The following is an 18695-nucleotide window of genomic DNA, read 5'->3' as shown; positions in this document are numbered from 1 at the left end:
CAACTCAAGAGATTCTACTCAGCCTTTTGTTTGTTCAGTTGCTAAGTGGTGTCCAACTCTGTGACCCCAGGGACTGTAGCACACCAGACATCCTTATTCTTCATTATCTCCCAGAGTTTGCTCAAACTCATGCCCATCGAGTTGGTGATGCCATCCAACCATCTCATCCCGACATCCCCTTCTCCTGCCTTCAATCTTTCCCAGCATCAGGGTCTTTTCAAATGAGTCAGTTCTTCGCATCAGATGCCCAAAGTATTGGAGCTTCAGCTTCAACATCAGTCCTTCCAGTGAATATTCAGGGTTTATCTCCTTTAAGCTTGACTGGTTTGATCTCCTTGCTGTCCAAGGGACTCTAAAGAGTCTTCTATAGCACTGCAGCTTGGAAGCATCAATTCTTCGGTGCTCAGCCTTCTCTATGGTCCAACTCTCATGTTCGTACGTGACTACTAGAAAAGCCATAGCTTTGATTATACGGACCTTTGGGAAAATGGAGGCATCTCTGTGAATCGTCAAGGCAGGAGGTTGGGTTCTACACCATTCTGCATTGTATGCAGAAGTGGCTGAGGTCTCTTCAGATGTTACCTTGCCAATTCAATCTGCCTTCTGGATGCTTAGGGGCACTTTGGGGGAAAAGAGCTAATCACGCTTCTATTGATCCAGGAAAAGTATCAACAGGTTAGAAAAGGCATTCAGGAGAGCATATTAGTTCAGTTCAGTTGCTCAGTCGTGTCAGACTCCCTGCAACCTCATGGACTGCAGCACACCAAGCTTCCCTGTCCATCACCAACTCCCAGAGCTTGCTCAAACTCATGTCCATCGAGTTGGTGATGCCACCCAACCATCTCATCCCCTGTCGTCCCCTCCTCCTCCTGCCTTCAATCTTTCCCAGCATCAGGGTCTTTTCCAATGAGTCTGTTCTTCGCCAAAGTGTTGGAGTTTCAGCTTCAGCATCAGTCCTTCCAATGAATATTCAGGATTGATTTCCTTTAGGATGGACTGGTTGGATCACCTTGCAGTCCAAGGGGCTCTCAAGAGTCTTCTCCTTGTTATGGGGAGGGAGGTGGGAGGGGGTTTCATGTTTGGGAACACATGTAAGAATTAAAGATTTTAAAATTTAATAAAAAAAAAAGGAAAAAAATAAAAATAAAAATAAAAATGGAAAAAAAAAAAGAGTCTTCTCCAGCACCACAGTTCAAAGGCGTCCATTCTTCACAAGTCAGGAGTTAATCACTTAGTGATCTCATTCCTACGATTAGTTTATTTTAGGGGGGAGGGACATAAATGAGCAGACAGAAAATGGAAAAAGGACTTGCTTTCAGAGGGTCCTTTCTCCCACTTCTCCCGGAACATGAGTGCCTCAGCCAGATCTCCACTCTGAATCCCTTTCAGGGTGTGCTGTAGGTGGAGGTGCGTGCTGGGGAACACCCTCTAGTTGGCAATCTTCAGGAACAAAAGACATATGAGGTCAGGGAGGAGGCTCTGCTGCCGTCTCTGAGCTCCTCCTGGCGCCTGGTGTACACTGGTCCTCAGCTCTCCAGGCTGGCTTCTCCTGGGGGACTGGGGAGACCTGGCCCTGCTCTCAAAGTCTCTTCTCCTCCAACAGGCTGGCTTGGGCAGGTTCATCCTCATGGCACTGGTATAGGTGCAGGGGAGAAACAAATGTCGTTTCACAAGCACTTTTCAACCTTCTGCTGGATCATATTTTGCCAGCCTCCTCTGCCGAAAGCACGTTCCATGGCCAAATGCAAATTCAGAACAAGGGGGCACTGCACACTTAAGGGGCAAAGGGGGTAGACATGAGGCAGGGTGGAAAACAGGCCATGTCTGCAATCTACCTCAATGCAGAGTTGTGATTACATCCCCAACTTCCATGGGCTTCCACCTGTCACAACACAAGAGGGTTCCCCAGCCTGGCACCTGGGAGAGAAGCCGGGAATGGGGGGAGAGCCTTCAGCAGCTGGGTGACCCTTCTCAAGCATCAGAAGAGCCTCTGGGAGGATGCAGTTATCAGTGAGAGGGATGAGGAGGAAAGACTTTCTGTGTAAGTCAAATGTCCAGAGGCCCCAGAGCCTACCTGCCACAGAGAAGCCCACAGGAGTCCTGAGCGTGAGGAAGCTTTCTCAGAGGGCTCACCCCTTACTCATCACAGCAAAACCTACACCTCCGGGAAGTTGGGATGATGCACCGAGGATTGGGGGGTAGGGATACTTCAGGCAGGCCTCCTCCCTGCTGCTCCACCAGAGAGTTCAAGCTGGAAAAGACAGTAAACTTTCTGAGTGTGGAAAAACCCTATAACTGAAACGTACATGAAAACCATGGAGAGCCTCTGTGAATAGAGATTCTGTTCCTTTCACCATCAACATCTTCGGGTAGACCAGAAGTTCTCATGCGGGGTGATACTTCAGCGCCCCCTCCTGGAACTTCTCTGCAACGTTGGCGCTATTTCCGGTTGTCCCAAATTGGTGCCCCGCTGCTAGGCTCTGAAGAAGAAGCAAACGGCAACCCACTCCAGTATCCTAGCCTGGAGAATCCCGTGGACAGAGGAGTCTGGCGGGCTACAGTCCATGGGGTCGCAAGGAGTCAGAGATGACTGGGCAACTAACACACTAGACCCTCATGGATAGAGACCATTCTAAACATGGAGCAAGGCGCCAGGGAGACCCCCTGCACGAAGGATGTTCAGGTCCCAAATGACAGCGACACTCTGGGGGATGCATCTGAGAAGGAATCAGGTACAATTTTCTGGCTCTCCAACACAGTAACCACTAAGTAACCACACGAAGCTGATCGATGTAAACAAATCAATCTTAAGTAAAATTCAAAACAGAGTTTCTTGGCAGCTCAGGGCAGGATTCAGCAGACAAACATGGCCAGAGGCTACCGCTCTGGACACTGCAGATACACAACACTTCCGTGGTCACTGAAGGGTCTGCATCAGGACTGACTTAGATCCCTTAGGTTATCACACACTGTGGCCCCCAGAAAGTGAGGCTGTGGGCTTGCAGCTAGGAGAAGATGAAAGGGCACAGTCTCCTGAAAAAATCCTATCAGTGCATCTTGGGGACTCTTGGCTCCTTGCACGGTCCTCTGGGTACTTTGAGTCTCAGAGTGGCCAGTGCCTGGCCCAAAGGGCACCCCCTCTCCTGGGAGAGATTAACCAACTGGTTACAAATAGTATTAGATAGACCCTAACACTTCGTGGGCACGTTCCATCTGTCAGGTCCCGTGCTGAGCACTTTCCATAGATGAGCTCATGTAACCTTCACCAGAATCCTATGAAATAGGAACGAAAAGGATCCCCAACTTATAGGGAAGTCACCCAGGCTCACCAGAGCTATTTTTAAAGGCGGTTGTTTCAAATTTTGCACATATATCAAGAGTATATTGCTATTTCTATAGTACACTTTGCAGGATTTAAATTTCTATAAAACTATATATATATATATATACACACACATAAAACACATATCTGTTCACCTTTCTGTCCAAACTGCACTTTTCACAGCAACTTTTTGGTTTATCTACTCCAGGACCTGGCACAAAAAAATTCTTTAGGACAAGGATGGGCAGATTATGACCATCCAGCCCACAGACTGTGAAAATAAGGGCATGTTGACATAACTCCATCCATCCTTAGGACTGTCTAGGTTGGGTTCATGCAAAGAGGAGCAGCTGCGACACAGACCTGATAGCTCAGGAGTCTAAAATACCTGCCACACACCCTGGCCAAGAAAGGTGACTGACCCGGAACTGAACAGACACAAACTGCAATCAACACGGGTGAAGATGTGAGAATGATCAGAAAAAGGAGGGAAACTCTTGAACTTTCCGTGACCGTGATGCCCAACGTTAAAAGATATTTTGTGTTTGAGTCCAGGACACATGCTATTAACACATACATGTGTTTCGACCAGTGTGGCATTTCTTCATACTCTAAGTACAAGTTTAGAACCACTGACTTACTCTTATGACCTGCACAAGGTCATTCTCGTCCCCTTAAGACCTGCCCATCACGACCTCCTATATCGGTTTCTCAAAGCAACGAAGACAAGAGGCCCCCGACCCTCCCCCCTAATAACCAAGTTGCCGAGAACCTTCTGACGCCTGTGCTGGTGTCAGAGGCGGTCGAACCACCTGACTCGGCCTTGGGGGCGGGCTTGGGGGTTGCGCGAGTCGCCGAGCCGCTCAGCCTGTACATAAGCGCGCGTTTGTCCACCGCGTCCCCGAGCGTCTCCGGAGCCGGCTCTGCTCAGGCACCAAGGACGCGCGCGGAGCCAGCCCGCCTGCCCTGCCCAGCAGCCCAGACCGAAGCGGGTCCCGAGGTCAGTCCCGCGGCCGCCGCTCCGCGGGGTCTGCGCCCGCAGGGCGAGGGCGCGGCGCGGGGCGGGGGGCGCGGGCGGGGGTCCCCGCGGGGAGGGCGGGGGCGCCCCGGGAGGAGGTGCGGGCGCGGGAGCTGCTGCCTGGGGGCCCCGAGACCCCAGGGCGCGGGCGGTGGGGGCCCTGGAGAAATCCAAGTTTTCCCCTGGAGGCGGTGGGGACCCTCGGATCCCTTCCACCTCGGGGAGACTCCAGGTCTAAAGATTTCACTGGTCACTGGGAGAAGCGAAAACTGAAGGCGACAGAGGAGGCTGGGGTGTCCGGAGGCTGGGATGGCGGGGACCCCCTCCAGGGCAGGCGGCGGGGAGCCCGGGTCCTGGTCCCCAGGTTTTGCGGGCGGGAGGGGCGGGCCCGCGACTTCGCAGTTTGCTGGAGGAGGCGGGAGGCACAGGTTTGCTCTGCACACCAGAGAGGGCAGTCGGTATCGGGCTCAGGTAAGGAACTGGCCACACGGAAGATGGGAACACGACTCTGGGGGATCCAGAGGGCGGCGTGACGGGTGGGGAGCCGGGGAGCCCCTCTGGGTGAGTTTGGGGTTCACTAAGGGCGCAGAGCAAGGCTCGCAGATGAGGAGTGCGCGTGGAAAACAGCTTTTGCGCCCCCAGTGGCTCTGTGCGCCTGCGTGGCTGCGGGTGGGGGCTGGGAGCACGTTTGGGGCGCGCGGTTTGGAGGGGCAGCCTCTGGGGAGGGGCCCGGGCGAGGCTGAGGGTGGGCCTGGGTGTCCCCCAGAAGGAAAGTGTACTGGGGAGGGTGGGGGGTCATTTCAGCCTGTAGGTCTGCCTTTGTGCCTGTCTAGAGGGTGTGTGTGTGTGTGTGTGTGTGTGTGTGTGTGTGTGTGTGTGTGTGAGTGTGTGAGAGATCAGGGCTGCCTGTGAGGAGTGTGCTCGGCACTGAGAAGCAGGCCTGCCCACCTGAATGCGGGGGTCTCTGAATTTCCCTGGACTTGTTGGCAGGTGTGTTTGTGTCGTTAGGCCGTGGTTTCCGCAGTCTGCGTCTGAAAACGTGTGTTTCCAACGATTGCGTGTGTGTGAGTGTGTGTGTATCTGGCCCGCGGTTCCCGCGCTATTTGACGCACCCTGTATTTGCAGGATTATGTGTGAGGGTGGGCGATGGGTCTCATGCCTCCTCAAAAAACGCTTAGAGGAAGAGGTTTGACTCTAGGTTACCAGATAATGTGTGCTGAGTATGTTTTTAAGCATATTTAATCCTCATGTTTAATCATTTATAGTCTTAATTTTCATGGAGGGGAAAGCTGAAAGCCCAAGAGGTTAAAAAAAACCCAGTCAGGGTGTGCCAGGTAAAATGCAGGCTGCCTTCTTAAATTCAAACTTCAGACAGATACTGAATTACCTTTTAGTATAAACGTGTCACAAATATTTCCTGGGAGCCCATCTGTAAAGGTAACTAATAAATTTTAAATAATTGTTTTAAATGTAGATATGACCCACGCAGTGTTTAAAGACTACTTAAACTAAACCTTGATTTGTGTATCTGAAATTCAAACCTCCATTTACTGTGTATTTATTATAACATTGCTGTTGTTCAATGTGGCCAACTTGATCATTGAGATCCCCAGCTAGTGACTGGCAGGCTGGAATCCCCTAGTTCTCACCCAAGACACACTGGCCCATGTCCTGCCCAGGGTGATGCTGGTGAGAAGCCCCCTCCCTGCAGGGCTGGCCCAGCCCCAGGGCTGTGCTGGGGGGTCTGGGGCCCGGCCCCACCCCTCACCTAAGTCCTGAGGGCGGGACTGAAGCCTCCAGTACCTGGAGGGGCCGAGGACAGGAGGGGAGGGCCTGTCTGCACCCCTTGGGCAGGCGGCCTGCTAACCCTGGGATGGAGCTGAAAAACAGCCCTGGGACTGCTCCACAAGTGCACTTGCTGAGCGCCTGCTGTATGCCAGACTCCAGAGCCCCTTTCTGTACTAGTTTACTGAGCTGCACACCCAGGGTTCTGGCACCTTGTGTCATATTTCTTGTGTTTCTCAAAGGATCATAAACCCATGGACCCTGTCCTTTCCCTTGCCAGACACCATGCCACACACTCTCCCCGAATCAAACACTAGACCTTGAAGCAACTCTCTGGGGGTGGCATTGCCAACATGTCTGTTTGGCTGCTGGGGACCTGAGGACTTGGGGAGGGGATGGAGCTGCCTGAGTCCACCCGAGCTCTGACAGCCACACCCGGGCCGCCCGGCTCCACCGCCCAGGCACTAACTGCTCTGTGCCCTGTCTGCAGGGAGCACCTGTGGAGTCACCATGCTGCCTCTGAGCACCATCGAGGCCCAGGAGCCCGAGGAGGTGCAGACCAAGCCGCCGAAGAAAGGAGGTGAGACCGGAAAACTGTGGGCAGGGCGGGAGTGGGGAGGTCTCCAGGCGATGGGGAAGCATGGACCCCTCACCAAAGGTCTCCACTGGCTCTTCTGGGCAGGGACCCCCAGGATGCGTCCTCCCTGACATCACCTCCCGTCAGCAGGTCACAGCCCTGCTCAGAGCCTGCAGGGAGCTCCTGGGAGCTGAGCCTGTTTGGGCCCCTTTTTGTGCCCCGGACACCCCTGATTTCTTACCCTAGCCCCTCCCCTCCCTGACACTTCCTGTCTGTTCCCTGGGGGCCTTTGGGATACAGTTGAATGCAGGTCTCCCTCACTGCTGGGTGACCTCCAACAAGTGTCCCTACCTCTCTGTACCTTGGTTCGCTCATCTCTAAAGTGGATTAGTGATAAATCCCGTCTCAGAGAGTTATTATGAAGAACCACATAAACGAATGCGTGTACAATACTTAAAAGCACGTTTTGAACACACTCCACACGTATTAGCTTCTGTTACTGGTTTCATGACGAAGACTATTATTACCGAGCTTCTCAAGCCTCAGAGGATCAGATGGTCTTGTGACTCTTTCCTCCTCCCTCAGGCTTCTTTTCTAAGAAGAAGCCTGATGTTCTGCCGAAGAAGTCCAAGAAAATGAAGGGAACGGTGTCCTTCAGAGTCCTGCCGTTCTGCCCCGTGGTAAGCCTGCCTGCTCCATCCCTTCTCACTGGAGGCCCCTGGGCTGAGCGATCACGTGGATTGGCCACCCTCTCTGCCCACCAGAGACCCTTGGGTGCCCAGGTGCCGCTTGCCCCTGCCTCTCCCGGATGTGGCCCCAGCCTGTGGGGCGGGATGGTTTTCCTTGAGGATGCTGCCCTCTTTCCTGCCTCCTCCTTGCTAATTCTGACTTCTGCTCCAACGTCACCTCCTCCATGAGGCCTCCCTTGCTCCGTTTCACCCCGTTTCTCTCCAGCCCCTTGCCTTCCTGAATTTTGTTCAGAGTAATTATTGACAGCATACCTTGTATCTATGTTTTAACCATCTCTCTCCCCTACTAGAGTAGTTTTGTGGGGTCAAGAGCCTCTTCTGTTGTTCAATGGCATATCTCCTCTGCCTAGGACAGATGTAACCAGCTCCAGGCACGCATACTCTCAGGCTGATTAAATGAGAGGATAAGTCAGGGAGCGGTCCCTCCTGCAAAGCCAGCTGTGGCCTTGTCCACCTGGCTGCCAGTCCTGCTTCTACAACACCCTTGTCCTTCCGGCAGGAGCAGGCACGAAAGTGTCCCTAGGTCAACGGTGGGCAGACTACGGTCATTCAGCCCACAGCTTGTTTGTGTGAATAAGGGCTTCCTGGCACATCCACCCCCAACCTTAGGTAGAGTCGGGGCTGTTTTCACTTAAAATCCAGTAGTTGAGACGCAGACTGGATGATCCAGAAAGGCCGTACAATTTGCCATGACGGCTTCCACGGCAGTGGTGAATGACGGTGCTTCAAACAGATGCAGGCTGACATCAGCTCAGGTGAAGGTGTGAGAATGCTTAGAAAAAGGAGGGAAACTCTTAGACTCCTGTTGACTCTGATGCACAGGGTGAAAGATCCTTGCAGTTTGGGTCCAGCACACATGAGACATACATGTGTTTCTACGTGTGGGGCGTGTGTTTCTTCGTATCTGAGTAAGAAGTTTAAGAACCACTGCTTACCTTGCTACCTGCACAACTGATTTTCCTCCACCTAAAAGCCGCCCAAGGCCACCCTCTGTATCAGTTTCTCTAAGCGGTGAGGAGGAGGAGGCCCGGGACCCTCCCCCAATAATAAAAATGAAGCGAACACCCCGGTGCTGGCGGCGGGCACGCTGTTAACCACCCGCTTGTGTTGAGCGTCGTGAGTAACGCGGAGCCGCTCAGCGCTCTTCATTTCTGCGAGTTCACCAGCAGGTGCCCTGGACTTCTTCGGAGCCAGCCCTGCCCGGGCCCCCAGGACAAGCGGTGAGCAAGCCGGCGCGCTCCAGCCCAGACGTCGAGACCGAGCCCGGGGCCGGACGTCGCTCCCGCGGCCGCAGCTCCGAAGGGTCGGGCCGTGAAGGTTGGAGCAGCTCGGGGCGGGGGGCGGCGGGAGGGCGGAGGGGGATCTCCGCAGGGAGGGCGGGGTCGCCCGGGGTGGGGGATCCCCGAGGGCGGCGGGCGGCCTCGGACCCTTCCGAGCCGCGCGGGGAGCCCGGGCCCCAGGATTTCTGGGGCCCCTGGGGGGAGCGAATCCTGGAGGGGACAGAGGAGTGAGTGCCCCCCGGAGTGGGGCGTCCGGAGGCGAGGATGGCGGGGACCCCCTCCAGGACAGACCTGGGGGGGAGCCGGGTCCTGGTCCCCAGGTTTTGGGGGCGGGAGGGGCGGACCCGGGGACTTTGCGGTTTGATGGGGGAGGCGGAGGTCCCGGGGCTGCTCCCCACCTGGGAAGCCAGCGGGGGGCGTCAGGGGTCGGCTAGCGAGTGCGGAATGAAACAGGATAACGACTTTGTGGGGAGTCCAGAGGGCAGCTTGCAGGAGGCAGGAGGCCCTGTGGATGTGTTTGGGGGTTCACGGAGGACGCATAAGTTCGCAGAGGAGGAGTGCGCGTGGAAAACAGCTTTTGCGCCCCCAGTGGCTCTGTGCCCCTGCGTGGCTGCGGGTGGGGGCTGGGAGCACGTTTGGGGCGCGCGGTTTTGAGGGACAGCCTCTGGGCGAGGGGCCCGGGCGAGGCTGAGGGTGGGCCTGGGAGTCCGCCAGAGGGAGTTCCCCCAAACTGATGCGTCTTTTCTTTGCGGGATTATATGTGAGGGTCTCTGATTGCATCTTATGTTTCTTTAAAATGTTTAAAGAAGGTTTAAAGAAGGCAGAGGTGTTGATTTTGTTTCCAGATAATGTGTTTTGAATATGTGTCAATTTAACCATATTTAAGCTTCATGTTTAATAATTAATTTTACTCATTTTTTCTGGAAGGGAGAGTTTGACATAACAAGAGTTAATAACCCCTGAATCAGAGCTTATCAGGTAAAACTCAGGATCAGTTTAGTTCAGCCGCTCAGTCGTGTCGGACTCTTTGCGACCCCAGGGACTGCAGCGCACCAGGCCTCCCTCTTCATCACCAACTCCTGGAGCTTGCTCAAAACTCATGTCCATCCAGTGGGTGATGCCATCCAACCATCTCATCCTCTGTCGTCTCCTTCCTCTTCTGCTTTCAGTCTTTCCCAGCATCAGGGTCTTTTCTAATGAGTCAGTTCTTCTCATCAGGTGGCCAAATATTGGAGCTTCAGCTTCAGCATCAATCCTTCCAATGAATATTCAGGATTGATTTCCTTTAGGATTGATTGGTTTGATCTCCTTGCCATCCAAAATGTAGGAGGGTTACTTACATTTGAATTTCAGACAAATAATGAATTACCTTTGGACATAAGTATGTCCCAAGTATTTCCAGGGATATATACATAAACGTAGGTCAGTATATTAAATAAATGGTTTTTAGGTAGATACTCACCACACAGTGTTTGAAATTCACACCTCAGTGTGCTGTGTATTTGCTCTAATGTAGTTGTTAAATCTGGAGAACTTGATCCTTGAGATCCCCAGTTAGTGACTAGCAGGCTGGAATTCCCCCAAGTCCACGCCCCAGACACACGGCCCAAGTCCTGCCCAGGGTGACGCTGGGGCAGAGGTGGGGTCCCCACACTGAGCCTGGGCCGAGCCCCCTCCCTGCAGGGCTGGCCCAGCCCCAGGGCTGTGCTGGGGGGTCTGGGGCCCGGCCCCTCCCCTCACCATGGTCCTGAGGGTGGGACTGAAGCCTCCTGTACCTGGAAGGGCAAGGACAGGAGTGGAGGGCCTGTCTGAACCTCTTGGGCAGGCTGCCTGGTAGCCCTGGGATGGAGCTGAAAGACAGCCCTGGGACTGCTCCATGAGTGCACTTACTGAGTGCCTGCTGTATGCGACTCCAGGGGCCCTTTTGATACCCAGTGAGCTGAGCTGCAGCTTCCTGGTCCCAGCACTTCGTGTCACGGTTGTTCTAGTTTTAAAGGGGGGTGAGCCCCCGGTACCACGAGCCCTGCCCTTGTCCTTGCCGGGTGCCATGACAACTGTTGTCCCGAGGAAACCAGCAGGAGGCATTGGCAGCACATGCCCTTGGATGCTGGGGACCTGGAGACGTGGGAGCTGTCTGAGTCCACCCGAGCTCTGAGAGCCACACCCGGGGCCCCCCGGCTCCACCACCCAGGGACTAACTGCTCTGTCTCCTGTCTCTAGGGAGGGCCTGCCGCGTCATGATGCTGCCTCTGAGCACCATCGAGGACAAGGAAACCGAGGAGGTGCAGACCAAGCCTCCGGAGAAAGGAGGTGAGACCCACGTGGGGCGGAAAGTGTAGGCAGGTGGGAGTGGGAGGGTCTAGGGCAAGGTGATGAGGAGGGGTGACCCTGGAAACTGGCCCAGTCCCACCCACGTATCTCCTGGGGGCTCCTCCTGGGGAGGGGGCCCTGAGGACACACAGGATGGAAGTCACTGACATCACCTCATGTCAGTGTCTGTCACTGCTCTGCTCAGAGTCTGCAGCCTGCAGCAGGGGCCTCACCTCCCTGCCTCAGTTTCCTCATCTCTAAAGCGGGACAATGATAGTATCCGTCTCAGAGGGATGGATAACTGATTGTTATGAACAGTCAGTTAAGCTAATACATGTAAAATACGTGAGTGCCTGGACATGGCAAGTACTCAGCATGCGTTAGTTTTTGTCACTGGTTTCATGATGAAGATACTGTTACTGAGTTTCTCATGCCTCGGCAGGCAAGATGGTCTCACGCCTCTTTCCTCCCCCTCCACACAGCCCTGCTTTCTGAGAACCCTGATGAGCCTAAGAAGAAGCCCAGAGGAATGAAGGGAAGACTGTCCTTCAAAGTCCTGCCGTTCTGTCCCATAGTAAGCCTGCTTGTTTCCTCTCTTTGACCTGAGATCCCCTAGGTTATGAGAGGTCAGGCACATCTACCACTTTCTCTGTGCAGCGGAGACCCTTGGGTGGCTGGGTGCCCCTTGTCCATCCCCCCACCCATCCCAGGATATGGCCACCATCCTCTGGGGGGTGTTGCCCTCTTTCCTGCCTTCCTTCTGTTTCCTAAATTCCAATCTCGGCTCCAATGCCACCTCTTCCACAAAGCCTCCCTTGCTCACTTTTGCACCATTTCTCTCTAACCCCCTGCCATGCTGAATTTTCATCAGATAATTATTGCTACCTAAGAACATACCTTGAATCTGTGTGTTCATCATCTGTCTCCCCTCCTAGAGAAGTTGTTGTTCAGTGACGTATCCCTTGTCTAGATCAGATGTAACCAGTGTCAGCCACTCTATACACTCGGGCTGATTAAATGAAGGAATGAATTAGGGAACGGTCCTTCCTGCGGAGGCAAGCATGGCCTTGTCTACCTGGGTACCAGTCCTCCTTCTCCTACTAACCCCCTTGACTTTTCTGGGGGGCGCCCCTGTCCCCATGCACTTTGCATGGATTTGATCCCATCCTCAGACCAGCTCCAGGTACGCCCCTGACCAATCAGAGCCAGCAGTGCCAAGGTTCCTGGTGATTGGGCCTGAGCTAGGCACGTGACTCACCTTTGGCCAATGAGGCGTCTGCTCTGTCTCTGGGCTTCTTAACAGGCAGGAGGGGAGGCTGGAGGGACCGTGGTGAGAACCAGGAGGCCCGTGGGGAGAGGTCAGGGGAAGCCCTGGGTCAGGTAGGTGCCTGCAAGAATGTCTTACCTACTAATGCCACTAGTACTACTCTTAAAGAAGTTCTTTTTAGGAATTAATGTGAGAATCCAAGATTTTATAAAAACAGTACAAAGATTATCAACATTCACCGAGTGTTGCCGCATATTCTATTTGCATGTTTTTAATATATATTTAGATATAATATTGATGGTACTCAAGATTCTGCAAAGCACAGGATGCCCCCCCCCCACTCTGCAAGGAATGACATGACCCCAAAATGTCACTAGTGTGACGCTGAGATTCCCCTCTTGCGTCTCTGTTCGCTTTCCTTCCAGCCGAGTGTCTGCTTCAGCTATTACCTGGAGCCGGATGACGCTGAGCCCGAGCCCGAGCCCGAGCCCGAGCCCGAGCCCGAGCCCGAGCCCCAGGTGGCTCCTGACGCTTCGAAATCGGACCCGAACTGCAGCTTCGTCCCTCTGCCTGTGCTGGAGTTCCGCGAGGTCAAGGTGTGCGAGTGCCCCCTGTGCTGCCTCAGCTTCGTCACTGCTTCCTAGACCCGAGGGCCCTCCGTCTCCCGCTCCTGACCGCGCGCGCCCGAATCACGCGTGCTGGGCTACCGTGATGTAGAATCCCCCAATACAGCGGCTTCAATAAACCCAACTTGCTCTCCCTCTCAAGGCTGTGGTCTGTGTGTGAAACCCCCAGGGCTGGGGCTCTGCAGCTCCGTGGGGTTGGGCAGCCAGGGTCCTTTGACGTCGGTGCTCTGTGCCACGTGGCTGGAGAGGGCTCACCCCCACACCCAGTCCACATTCTGGTTCGGGGCAGGTCGGGGAATGAGGAGAGGGGAAGACACGCTTCAGCCCTTCAAAGGGCGACTCCTACAGGAAGCCCAGAGCACTTTTCCTCACGGCTCATTGGCCAGAGACGGTCACGTGGTGAGATCTAGTTGCAAGGGATCCCGGGAACTGTAGTCCTTAGCCGGGCAATCCTGAGTCATCCAATAGCTTCTATCACTGTAGCAAAGGAGAATGGAGAATGTGTTCACCTCTGACTGGGTGTGTTATCTTAATTTATCCCCAGCACATGTTGTGATGAACACCCAAGTGAATAAGTGTATTCTTCAATTCTGTATCTCTCCTCCATCGACCAGAATCTCCTCCCTTTTTACGCAGATAATTAGAAGGAGGAACTTTTCTTGAGCGTTGACCATGCGGTAGGCAGCAAGCCAGGGCCTTTACGCATTTTGATTCCCTTAATGCTCACGCCCATGTGGCCAATTCTGTTATTCTGTCTCTGAGATAAGAGAACAGAGGCACAGAGTTCCTGTCACTAGGTTCATGTCCCACAGATCATAAGGAGCCAAGCCAGGATTCAAATCCAGGGAGGCTGTGCCAACAGGACTTAGCAGCTAAAAAACAACAACAATCCTTTGTATCAGACTCCTTCGGTGGCAAGCAACAGAAACCCTGACTCCAGGCCTTTGCACTGGCTGTTTACTCCCCCTGCAGTGCGGTTCCCCCAGGGTTTTTCTGTTGTTGACTCATTCAGCATCTTTTCCAGTTCCTCCTTCTATGCAGGTATTGGTGACTTTACAGCTTATGAGATATTTATGACAGTTCTTTGGTGCTGGCTGGTTTTGATTATCACCAGTTTCCAGCCCTCTGTTACTTGGGAAAGCACTCACTCATTTCTGAGAAGTAAAATGATTGATCACCCATGAGCTTCAGCACCTCAACAATTTAGAAGACTATAGAGCAAGTTTTCTCTTTAAGATAATGCATGCATTTCACAAGAATTCCAAGTCGTAACAAGGTGTATTCATTAAAACAAAAAAAGTCTCTCTCTCTCTCTCTACCTTCTATTTTTGAAGTTTTAATTTTGCTGATATTTATAATCTATTCAGCTTGAGAAATTTCTTTCAAAAGTTTTGCTTTCAAAAGCCAGATTCCAGGGGTACAAGCACATATCCCTCAGACTGACTAAAGGAAAAACATGAGGGTTGGTGAGGCAGTGAAACCCCTGGAACTCTCGCACATTGTTGTGGAAGTGTAGATTGGTGCTGCTCTTTAGAAGAGAAAGCTGGTGTCTGGGATAAGTGTACACATGCATGTCCAACCCCAAGAGCCCCGTTCTTGGGTATATTCCTGATAGAAATGCGTATTAAGCTAACAGAGGGTGTGTACAAAAATGTTTCATGGTACCTCCTACGCTGTTGGTGGGAATATAAACTGGTGCAGCCACTCTAGAGAACAGTGTGGAGGTTCCTTAAAAACTAAAAATAAAGCTATCATATGATCCAGCAATCCCACTCCCAGGCATATATCTGAAGAAAACGCTACTTGGAAAAGATACATGCAGCCCTATGTTCAGAGCAGCACTGTTTACAATAGCCAAGAAATGGAAGCAACTGAAGTATCCATCAGCAGATGAATGGATGAAGAAGACGTGGTGAATATACACAACGGAATATTACTCAGCCCTCAAAAAGAATGAAATTATGCCATTTGCAGCAACATGGATGGACCTAGAGATGATCACACTGAGTGAAGCCAGAGAAAGACAAATACCTGATGATATAACGTATAGATGGAATCTCACACAAATGAACTTAGGAAACAGAAACAGACTCACAGACGTAGAAAACAAACTTATAATTACCAAAAGGGCGAGGGGCTGGGGAAAGGATAAATTAAGCATTTTGGATTAGGAGCTACAAACTGCTATATACAAAAATACATACGGTCCTGCTGCATAGCCCAGGGAGCTCTATCTAATATCCTGTAATGAAAAACAATCTGAAAAATCATATATATTTCTGTCCTAATCACTTTGTTGTGCACTAGAAACTAATACATCATAAATCCACTGTACTTCTACAAAATAAAAACAAAAATTAACTCACATATATATGTGCTGTTGCCTCAGTAGTGTCTGCTCTTTGCGACCCTATGGACTGCAGCCTGCCGGTATATATAGGCTTCCCTCGTGTCTCAGACAGTAAAGAATCTGCCTGCAGAAATACAGGTTAACTCACATATATATCAGTTCAGTTCAGTTCAGTCACGTCCGACTCTTCGTGACCCTATGGACTGCAGCACGCCAGGCCTCCCTGTCCACCACTAACCCCCAGAGTTCACTCAAACTCATGTCCATCGAGCCAGTGATGCCGTCCAACCACCTCATCCTCTGTCGTCCCCTTCTCCTCTCGCCTTCAATCTTTCCCGGCATCAGAGTCTTTTCAAATGAGTCAGTTCTTCAGATCAGGTGGCCAAAGGATTGGAGTTTCAGCTTCAGAATCAGTGTTTCCAATGAATCATATATATATACATGCTGCTGCTGCTGCTGCTGACTCTGTGCGACCCCATAGATGGCAGCCCACCAGGCTCCCCCCTCTCTGGGATTCTCCAGGCAAGAACACTGGAGTGGGTTGCCATTTCCTTCTCCAATGCATGAAAGTGAAAAGTGAAAGTGAAGTCGCTCAGTCGTGTCCAACTCCTAGCAACCCCATGGACTGCAGCCTACCAGGCTCCTCCGTCTATGGGATTTTCCAGGCAAGAGTACTGGAGTGGGGTGCCATTGCCTTCTCCGATATATACATATATATGTATGCATATATAAACTTTACATATATACATGCATATGTATAAAGAATGTTCATAACAGGTCCATTCATAACAGTCGCAAAGTGCCAGCTACCCAAATGCCTACATCATTTCTCATCTTTTGTGCTGGGAGTCCATTTGATTAAGGTCTGACCAGAGACCACCCTTAAGGGTAAGGACCATCCGTAACAGACAGTCCAGGCAGGGTGTGTTTCGACAAGTGTGTGCCCATCCCAAGAGCGTCTCAGTTGCCACCATCTTGGGGGTTTGAGAGTAGGCCATTGTGAGCAGCAGTGAGTGTGTGGGTGTTTGGGAGAGGGGTCACCGCGTGCCTGGGGGTCACTGTGTATCTGAAGATTGTGCAGGGCGGGGCCCCCAGACACCAGTGCCACCCCCGCCCCGGGCATCCAGGCCCTTGTGTCTCTGCGGCTCGGCAGTATAACACGGTTCTTCCCTGTGAACCGCACCTGCCGTCTCCTGGAAGACCTGGGCCCGGGCGGGGACCAGGTGGGGAAAGGGCGCTGGGGGGTCGGGGGAGCAGGTGGAACCCCGGCCAGGGAAACAGTGATGCCGGAAGGCTGGCTCACAGAGAGGGTGTGAGGCCAGAATTTCCAGTCCTCCAACCCTGATAACAACAAATTTGTTTCAGGCACTGTTTTAACCGCTCGATCTGAGTACCCGTGTGGACCAGGAGGGTGCGGGGGTCGTGAGCCGCTCCTTCCGCCCTTTTGTCCTGGTGGTCCCCAGGCACGTTTATAGGACCCCAGCCCCGCGCGGGATGCCAGGACCAGCACTGCGCCAACCGCCCCCCCTCCCCGACTCCGTGCCCCTGGGCACCAGCGCCAGGTCACAGCCGGGTTGGGGGGGCGGGGGGCAGTCCCCCGCTGCAGCTCTGAAGGGTGGGGCGCAGTGCCCACGGCTGGGGGGCGGAGGGGGCCGGGGCTGCAGGGGGTGGCGCCGCAGGCGCAGAGGGAAGGCGAGGGGGCGCCCTGGGAGCGGGTCTGCGGGTGCGGGGTGGTCTCGAGGGGGCGCTGCCCGGGAGCCTGGGAGGGGCCGACCGGCTGGGCGGGCGCGCGGGGTGGTCTCCCGGGAAGGCCCGCGGTTCTCGGCCGGGCCGGGCGCACAGGCGGCCTGGGCTCCCGCGGAGGCCTGCTGACACCTAGCGGGCCGGCGCCGAGGGGCCCTCGCGGCGGCGTCTTCCCGCCCGCGGGCAGCGCGGGGCTCAGGGCAGGGGGCACAGCAGGGGATCTGAGACCCCTCCCCGGAGAGCGGGTGGCGGGAGAGGTCTTCTGACCCTCACCCCCTAAGAACAATAAAATTGTTGTTTAGTCGCTCAGTCGTGTCCCACTCTGTGCGACCCTGTGGACTGTAGCCCGCCAGGCTCTTCTGTCCGTGGGATTCTCCAGGCAAGAATACTGGAGCGGGTTGCCACGCCCGCCTCCAGGAGATCTTCCCCACCCGGGGATCGAACCCGCGCCTCCTGCATTAGCGAGCATATTCTTTACCCCAGTGCCACAGGCGAAGCCCGAGTGACACGTACTCAGAATTTTTCACTTTTGCAAGTATGTATAAAAGAAGCAGAGGCTGGTCTGACATGCCCCCGAGGGGCTGCAGGGGGGGTGGGGGGAGGTGCGGGTGTGTGTGCAGCTCCCCGCTGTTTCTGTTCCCAAGCCGGGAGGGGGCAGGAAAGGGATTGAAGGCGAAGGAACTGAGGCTGGTTTCTAACTCCTGCTGGAGATTTTCCAGTTGCAGTCACCCAAAGCAAGACCCTGAATCCTTGAGCTGAACCCCCTGAGGGGCGGAGAACAGGGTGGGGGAGGGGGAGGGGTGCAAAGCCTACATCAGGCGCAGCCGCCAAGTGTGTATTTTTAAAATAATAAACGTGGACTTCTGGTTTCAGAAATGCCATCCGCTTCACGTGGTACTCAGGCCAGGGTTTAAAGTCACCTAGAGGCACAGCCTCCTGAGATGAATGTAAAGTCACGACTGGGGAAATCCTCGAGGGCGTTTGGAAATGATGTCGCTCTGCTTTGGGGGTAATGAGGCGAGAAGGGGAGATGAGCGCCTGGGGGTCACGTGCTCGAAGGTCTCCATCCTGCTGGGCCTGCCAGTCTCCTCTCCCCCGGGAGGCCGGGAAGTGACTCCTTTCACCAGCCCCCTGGGAACCTGTGTTTGTTGTGTCCCCGTGAGGGAAAAATGAGCCCGTGTTTGCCACCTTTTTGCCAGGTATTAAAATGGCCTTTCTGAGAACGGATTTATGCATCTGTATGACTGAGACCCTTCGCTGTACACCTGAAACTGATACACAGCACAGACCTGCGCAACAGTCTCCAGCCTCCCTAGCCAGCGGGAGAGATTCTTTAATGTCTCAGCCACCAGGGAAGCCCATAGGTTAGGTACACAGACTGCAAATTCTGACCCCTCTTTGAGTCACTCATCTCTGGGTGCTTCTGTGTGTCTCACACTCGACAAGACACATGCTAACAAGTCTTTGTTGGTTCTGTTCTCATTTGCCTGCCTTGGCCCAGTTTCTTTCACAGAATTTGGGATCTATATACCTAAACTCCAGTACTGTGGACATCTCATGCGAAGAGTTGACTCATTGGAAAAGACTCTGATGCTGGAAGGGATTGAGGGCAGGAGGAAAAGGGGACGACAGAGGATGAGATGGCTGGATGGCATCACTGACTCGATG

General features: G+C 53.5%; 2 protein-coding genes across 2 annotated transcripts in view; one reads left to right on the top strand and one right to left on the bottom strand.

The window, feature by feature from the left end:
- The window catches only part of LOC138097115 (zinc finger protein 805-like), a 724976-nt gene that overhangs the window by 476783 nt on the left and 229498 nt on the right, over nucleotides 1-18695 (bottom strand). The window lies entirely within an intron of this gene.
- LOC138097053 (uncharacterized) lies at nucleotides 4239-13017 on the top strand. The gene is made up of 7 exons (XM_068993275.1): nucleotides 4239-4322; nucleotides 6616-6705; nucleotides 7288-7382; nucleotides 8621-8768; nucleotides 10952-11041; nucleotides 11524-11615; nucleotides 12734-13017. Exons 2-7 carry the CDS (start codon nucleotides 6636-6638, stop codon nucleotides 12950-12952), a joined length of 714 nt encoding a protein of 237 aa, XP_068849376.1. The 5' UTR covers nucleotides 4239-4322; nucleotides 6616-6635; the 3' UTR covers nucleotides 12953-13017.

Source organism: Capricornis sumatraensis, chromosome 20 (assembly GCF_032405125.1).
Source record: "Capricornis sumatraensis isolate serow.1 chromosome 20, serow.2, whole genome shotgun sequence".
Lineage (NCBI taxonomy): Eukaryota > Metazoa > Chordata > Mammalia > Artiodactyla > Bovidae > Capricornis > Capricornis sumatraensis.
The sequence above is the reverse complement of the archived record's forward strand: the minus strand, read 5'-3'. Positions and strand labels throughout refer to the sequence as shown.

Excerpts from the sequence above, each read along its gene's own strand:
- LOC138097053 (XM_068993275.1), top strand. The coding sequence starts at position 6,636 with ATGCTGCCTCTGAGCACCATCGAGGCCCAGGAGCCCGAGGAGGTGCAG. Across the intron at positions 6,706-7,287 it reads CAAGCCGCCGAAGAAAGGAG|GCTTCTTTTCTAAGAAGAAG; the intron begins GTGAGACCGGAA and ends CTCCTCCCTCAG. Across the intron at positions 11,616-12,733 it reads TCCTGCCGTTCTGTCCCATA|CCGAGTGTCTGCTTCAGCTA; the intron begins GTAAGCCTGCTT and ends CTTTCCTTCCAG.